General features: G+C 34.2%; 1 protein-coding gene across 2 annotated transcripts; it reads right to left on the bottom strand.

The window, feature by feature from the left end:
- Positions 1-3506: 3506 nt before the first annotated feature.
- On the bottom strand, positions 3507-6464 carry LOC117785137 (facilitated trehalose transporter Tret1). Of its 2 annotated transcripts, none has more exons than XM_034623039.1 (4): positions 6327-6464; positions 4970-5483; positions 4457-4765; positions 3507-4397 (listed from the first exon to the last, which is right to left on the bottom strand). In XM_034623039.1, exons 2-4 carry the CDS (start codon positions 5451-5453, stop codon positions 3619-3621), a joined length of 1572 nt encoding a protein of 523 aa, XP_034478930.1. In that variant the 5' UTR covers positions 5454-5483; positions 6327-6464; the 3' UTR covers positions 3507-3618. The 2 variants fall into 2 exon arrangements, with proteins under 2 accessions (XP_034478930.1, XP_034478931.1); XM_034623040.1 differs by having other exon boundaries at positions 4970-5462; positions 6327-6462.
- Positions 6465-7510: the final 1046 nt, after the last annotated feature.

Genomic DNA, 7510 nt, shown 5'->3' with positions numbered 1-7510 from the left:
AGCAGTGGCAATAACCAAACCAGAGGCTAATGTACTTGTTTGTGGCATCCATAAACAGCAGCGGAAACTTTAATGTTCACACATTTACAGCTCATTAATTTTCGTTTATCCTTTCAGTGTATGAAGTTCATTCAACTTGATGCTGCTTGGTCCTTGTTTAGCGCCGTGTTGTTGACGTAATCATGATCAATTTGTTTTTACCCAAATTGTACAGCTTTAACGCTTGTCGCCCAAACCATATAAGCCTGCTACTCATGCCACAGACTACCGCATTATTAAGCCATAAAATTGAAAACTTAATATAATTACAAAAACGATGGCCTCAACGCCCCAAGCGCGATTTGTGCATGTTTTTCATCCGATTTTCGGGGCACACGCTGAATACGTTGTGATATTGCTAGCATCCTTGTAACATTTAATAACCAAAGCAAAATGTAAAACAGTTTTTAGCTGTCCACAACCATCCAGAGACTGCCCGGCTGCTGCCCGTGGCGCAATCTTCACATAATGAAAGGCTTCGATACAGGTCTCGACATGCTGCAGCATGCTCATATTACCGTCATCTTCATTAACATTAGCTTTGCCATTACCATTACTCAAATTTTGATGCTGAAAGTCTTTAGAGCAGTAGAAGCAAGTACACAAATACTAAAACGAGTTAAGAATTTACACAGCTTGATTGCATTTGTGACAAGTGCAATCAATTATAAGTATATCCTTGTAGCACTTGGATATTTAATAAATAAATAAAATAACTATGGACAAAAATCAATATTTTATTATTCAAAAATTTTCAAATGGTGTTTTGATTAAAAATTGGCTATAGTAACTTATGAAGAAGGTTTCATACATTTAGCAACATTTTGTGGGATATGGATATTTTCAAAGTTAATAAACTTAATCACAAAAAAAATTGTTTTCCTATGACCTTTAATTTAAGGACTTTTTTTGAGCTTACTTTAAAAAAAAATTGTCTTTCGAGCTGGTTAATCTCACAATTAAACGGGCTAAAATTAATTCAATGCTGTGTCACAAGTACGGTAATTCCGGTTTCTTTTAAACCAAGTACAAATTACTTAAATCAAGCTAGATTTTTTTTAACTTTGTTCTCATTTTTGGGGTTCTGTAAGATTTTTTTTCAGTAAGATCAAAAAATTTAGGCCTTAACTTTTTATACCCTGTGCCCATTAAAAATGGAAAAAAAGGGTATAATGTATTTGGCAGAATGTATGTAACAGGCAGAAGGAGGATCAGGATCAACAGCCGAGTCGATCTAGCCCTGTCCGTCTGTCTGTCCGTCTGTTTGAACGCGTCGATCTCAGAGTCTATAAGAGCTAGAGACTTCAAATTTTTTATGTAGGTTCCTGGATACCATACGGAGGTCAAGTTTGTTTCCAATTTTGGTTGCCCCCCCCCACCCACAAATCGCACAAAACGATTTACAGGCGCAATTTTTAGGATATCACTCCTTAACAGAACAATCTGGTAGGAAGTATGTCTATTAAACGACCCTTAAAATTTCAAAGCGATTGACCCATAAATAGAGAAGACATTTCGAAATTACATTTAATTCAATACTTCAATAACTACATTTGCATGGAAAGTTGAACGTGCGAGCGAGACAGAATGTATACGTTTATATGCAAGACGCGGACAAAGACAGTACGAAATAGTACCCACTTTTTTTTTTGGGTACCGAGTAAGAATCGAGCGATCTGAAAAAGTAATATCGATATCATGTAACGAAATTGTTGATGTATAATTTATGTATATACAAATATACAATTAGATTAAAATATAATTGTGTTAATATATAAATATGTATTTTTGGCAAAATTCCTTATGACGTCACAATTTTTAATATAGTCGGAAAATAATAATTTTAAATATTAATATTTCCGATTCCTCACAAACGAGCGAAGCGAGCAGGGGCGGAGCCCCCTTGTTTAATGTTGACTTTTTAATATCGTTGCCATTTTATCAACTTATTATCTTAATTTAACAATAATATCCTGCATACATACTTAAAAAACTCGTGCTAAAATCAAGAATTTTAAACTTGAATTTTAGAATGATTTTTTCTGTTCAAGAGTTAAAATTAAAGTTATGTTTAAATTAAAGTAAATGTAGGTGTCATAAGTCATAATTAAGGATAACAATTTTTTAATTTATCTTTTTTATATCTAAACTTTAAGTTTTTAGCTAAACTTTAAATAATAAAAATAGTTTAATATATCTTTTATCAGTGACCATAATAAGGGAATAAGCAAAAAAATCTGACATTTTTAGACCCCGTACTTGAAAAAAAAGTACAGGGGTCTATTGGGTTTGTTTTAACGAATATGTGCGTAACAGGCAGAAGGAGGCGTGGCAGACCCCATAAAGTATATATATTCTTGATCAGCATCAATAGCTGGAGACACCAAACTTGGTATGCAGGTTCCTTTATATTGCAAGCAGATCAAGTTTATTTCAAAATTCGGCCACGCCCCCTATATCGCTCACAAATTGAAAAAAAAAAATTTCATATTTCATATTCAAATTATAAAAACAATTTAAAAGCTAGTGACACCAAATTTGGTATGTAGATTCCTCAATATTGCAGGCAGATCAAGTTTGTTTCTTTTTTTAATTGGACCACTATATCATATAGCGCCTATAGGAACAATCGGCCGAATATCAAGTTTTAGTATGAAAAACTTTTTTAATGAGATATTGTAGCCAAACTGATGCAATTAGCATATAACTTGGTTTCCTGTACATCCTGTCCAAAGTTGGTTCAAATTGCACCACTATATCATATAGGTGTCATAGGACCGATCGGGCGTAAATCAAGTCTTAGAAAGAAAAATATTTTGTTTTATGAGATATCGTATCCAAACTGATAGAATATGCACTAAACTTCGTTTTATATGTCCTGTCCAAAGTTGGTTCGAATCGTACCACTATATCATATAGCGCCCATAGAAACAATCGGTCGAAAATCAAGTCTCAGTATAAAAAACTTTTTTGTTTTATGAGATATCGTAATCAAACTGATACAATAAGCATATAACTTGGTTTAATATATCCTGTCCAAAGTTGGTTCAAATCAGATCACTATATCATATAGCTTTCATAGGACCGATCGGGTGAAAATCAAGTCTTAGTATATAAATCTTTTATGTTTTATGAGATATCGTAATCAATCTGATAGAATATACATTTAAGTTAGCTAATTATTTTTTAATTTTTTACATTATTAGTTTTTGCCATAGTAAGTATGGGGTCTCCGACAGTCGAGTATGCTCGACTGTAGCACCGGCCCACTAGATTAATATCAAAATTAATAGCAAGTTGTGATTAAGAAAAAAGTAAATTAAAATTTATTATAATTTTTGTAAGAATCTTTCAAAACTTTTTTGATTAAAAGTATGCTCAACCGAATAATATATTTTTTGAATTTATTTATTTATTTTATTTTAAAACTTAATTAATTAAATGAATTGAGAACTGTATATGTGACATTTGTAGTTGACTATAAGTTAGAATTTATGTATTTATTTAATTATAAAAGATTTTGTATATCATCACAGTAAAAAACTCTAACGTTTTGAATTTATTCATTCCCACCTTATTTTAGTGCGCAAGGACATTTTGCAGTTCAAGTTCGGTCGGCGCTTCGCGGCGCTTTTCACTGCGAAATTGCTCCTCGATTTCAAGCAAAGTGCGCCGGCGAGTCTCCGGTAATGTCCAATAGATGAATAACGTTGCCAGGAAAGACATAGTGCTAAAAAAGACAAAAGAGCGGCCCAAGCCAATGGCCGCTTTCATCTCCGGATACGTTTTGATGCACAGAAAGGCGAAAAACATGCCCACGGCCACAGTGAGCCCCGAAGCTGGACCACGCACCTTTTGCGGGAACAGTTCCGAGATCATGAAAAATGGCAGCGTGTACAATCCAAGCGTGCTGAGCACGATGAAGCTCACAAGAGCAACGACTGATAGATATGGTATGCTTTGAAGAGCCTTGAGCCAGCTGCAACCAGCCAGTAGCAGCATGGAGATGCCCATACCCAGAGTTGAAATGATCCCAGCACGACGGCGGCCCCACTTCTCCAATACAATACCCATGGGACAGGTTGTCACCACTCTTGCTGTTCCAATAATTACGGCACACAAAAATGCATCAATTGAGTTATCCGCATCTCTTAAAATTTGCACGGCATAAACAACGACTACAAAAATTCCCGACAGCTGCTGAAAAGCAAATAGTCCCATCAATATGATCAGAGGTTTATATACCTCCGGCAAGCGCAGACAGCTCAGGAATGAGGGTTTTCTTTCACCTTCACGCAGATTTAGCGATTTCTCCAAAGAATTAAACTCCTCCAAAACTTCCGGATGTGTGATGTATGCTATATATTGCATAAAGCGTTAAAAAGGAATATTAACTTCATTGAATAATCGCACTTACGTGACTTGTCAAGACCCCGGAAAAAGTTAAGTGACTTTTTGGCATCCTCCACACGTTTCTTGGACAACAACCAACTGTGCGACTCTTGAAGAGGTAGCACACAAAGAAGTGCAGTTATCTGATAGCCAGCGCAAATGAGCGCAATCAGTCGAAAATCATTCCGTATGAAGAAACCGATGCTATAAAGTACTGTTATGCCCAATGCCACAGATATAGATGTGCCCAATATTAGGATACCACGTAATTTGGGCAGACTTATCTCAGCCGCATAAACACCCGCCGGTGCACTGGCTAGCCCCATGACAATACCTGCCAGAAATAGTATTTATTCATCAGCTCGTATTTTTAACCGCAAAAAAAAAACGTTAGGGTTGTAATAATCTCTAAAGCCCAAATTTTACATTTAATTTTTATTTCTAAGTATGTTTTTAGTTATTATTACAAAAGTTTAAAATTTAAAAATTTAAATCGAGTTAAAAAATGACAGAAAATAAGAATTTTAGTAAGACTTACCAATTATAAAACGGGACAGGAGCAACTGCCGATAAAAAGACTCAGAATTTGTTACACTCGCTGTGGCAAGCAGTATCCAGGCTGTTATACCTAAAACATTCAGTACGTAGAGCGTACGTTTGCGACCAATCCTATCCAGCAATGCACCCGATAATAGGCCGCCCAACGGACACGACAAAGTGTTAATAGCTGCAAACCAGGAAGCCTGTGCGTGACTCAAATATACTGACTCATCTTTACTTTCCAACTGATGCAGTATGACTGTGGGAATTGCCAGGGACATGCCACTTGATAGTACGCCGATATTGGCAAGTATAACCATGAAAGCCTGTCGACGAACAGCACGTGATTGCTCACCCAGTGGCGTCGGTTTAATCGGCCGGTTTAAGTCAGAAAGGATCTTAGGGCTTTTATTGCTTCTCTTATTGTTGTAGTTCTTAATTATCGGCTGCTGCTGATTCTCCGCTTCGATTGCATCGCCCATTTTGCTGGTCTGTTGATAAATATGAATTACCTTTCATATAAATTTAGTGCAGCTTAAAATGATATTAAATTCAATTATTAGCACTATATATATAACAAACATATTAACAAAACATAACAAATAAAAATAAAATCAGCATCCCAACAGATAACACAGAGAATTATTACATTTTTAAAATGTCAGTAGTAAACTAGCAATACAATCGCATATGAAACGCACTGCTAAAATTATTATGCTACATATATGTTACAGTGGCTAACAGCATATATAACTCACTACATTTTTAACTATATATTGTTAATAATGCTTAATTCAAATATAAAACATATAAAAAGAAAAGTTTAATAATATTTTTGCTAAGTTTAAACATTAATTAATAGATCTTTCTTAACTCCATTCCATTTAAAGATAACTTCATTTTAAATTTGTAAACTGTAAAAGTACTGGGTAAAATAAGTTGAAAAACGCAATATATATATTGTTCTTTATTAAAATATTTAGTGCTTTAGATTTTGCTAAGGTGAATCAATTAGATTAAACATTCAATGATAACAAGTTACAAAATGTAAATTTACATTTTGTCACCAAAGATAAGAGTACTTCTAAAAAGAATGAGCAAACTTAGTTTGAGTGCGAATAAGCTCTCAATCTTAATTTACCAAACAGTCAACTTAACAAATATTTACTTATATATTTCTAATCATATGGACTCCACGTGTCCAAACATTTAACAACTACGGCCGAAAATGTATCCAAAACAGGTTCCTCTAGTCACATGCAGAGAACCGGCTACCAGCACTAAATCGACGTCACAATTATACTGTCCACAGCAAAAATTACTTAATAGATAATACAAATTTTTAAAATACTTGCCTGATATTTTATTTAATTATTGGTGCAGGCGCAAACTCTACCATGAGCACGGTTTTATATAACACTGAACAGAATCTTGGCAATCCGAAAGCAACGAGCCTCTCCAAGCAACTAAAATTCCCTTGCCACGTTAAACGGATCACAAGCTTCAACAAGAAAGAGTGGTTTAATTGAGAGATCGTGACCACTAGATACCCTGGGATTGGACCATCATACACATATTTGGATGCCCAACCCTGTGTTGTTAAATTCTTGAAAAAGTTTGGAGTCCTTTTATTAAATAAATTTTAAATAATACCAAAACAAATTTAAAAACAGTAGAAAAAATAAATTATTTTAAATAAATTTGAATCAAAAACAAGGCTTTTAATCCAAACCTGTAAGACTTATTTCAGTTAGACCATTTGGAAGTATATAGATAAAAAATATTTCAAATAAAGCCCTCTGTCAAGTAAAGAAAACGTTCATTATTGAGTGTCTTAGCTTGGAGTCAAGCTACTACTTTTACAGAATATTAAATACAGGGTACACTACCCTGAAGCATGTATTTAATCTCTATCTTCGTATCGCAGCCTTATGGGACAGCTGCCGACGATAAAGCAATAGAAACGTCATCAGCCAATAGAGTTTTTATATGTCATGATCGTTTTAATCGTCGATACAGCGTTATTATCAAAATCAAAAGTTCAATCAACATCTAAAGTGACTGCTACATTTATACTTAAACCAATGTAAAAATCATCTATACATATTATTCATGTATATGTATGAATAGCTGACAGCTCACAGCTTATCAACTAAGTCAAAGGCGCGACCTTCAGAAATTATACTAATTATATGCTTATAAATATTAAATGGACGCAAACGTAAAATCCAACTACATGTGTTTATAGCTAGTCTCATTATCTGTTTAAAATTAGTTTAAGAGTTATTTTTTGACTTTTATCAGCAATAAACATATAAATAACTTGCACGCTTCATCTTCATATTTATCCAGGGGGAAACAGAATGAAAATATGTACGAGTAAGCAAAGAAAACCAAGCACATACACATGTAATTTTTATCATACAAGCACTGTGCATTAACATTAACGTATATAAAGTAATTTACCAATGCGGAATTAACGAGATACACGGCCTCGTAAATTATTTACTGGTATTTGTTAGATTAGATAAAAATATGA

The sequence above is a fragment of the Drosophila innubila genome (genome assembly GCF_004354385.1).
Source record: "Drosophila innubila isolate TH190305 chromosome 2R unlocalized genomic scaffold, UK_Dinn_1.0 1_C_2R, whole genome shotgun sequence".
Lineage (NCBI taxonomy): Eukaryota > Metazoa > Arthropoda > Insecta > Diptera > Drosophilidae > Drosophila > Drosophila innubila.
The sequence above is the reverse complement of the archived record's forward strand: the minus strand, read 5'-3'. Positions and strand labels throughout refer to the sequence as shown.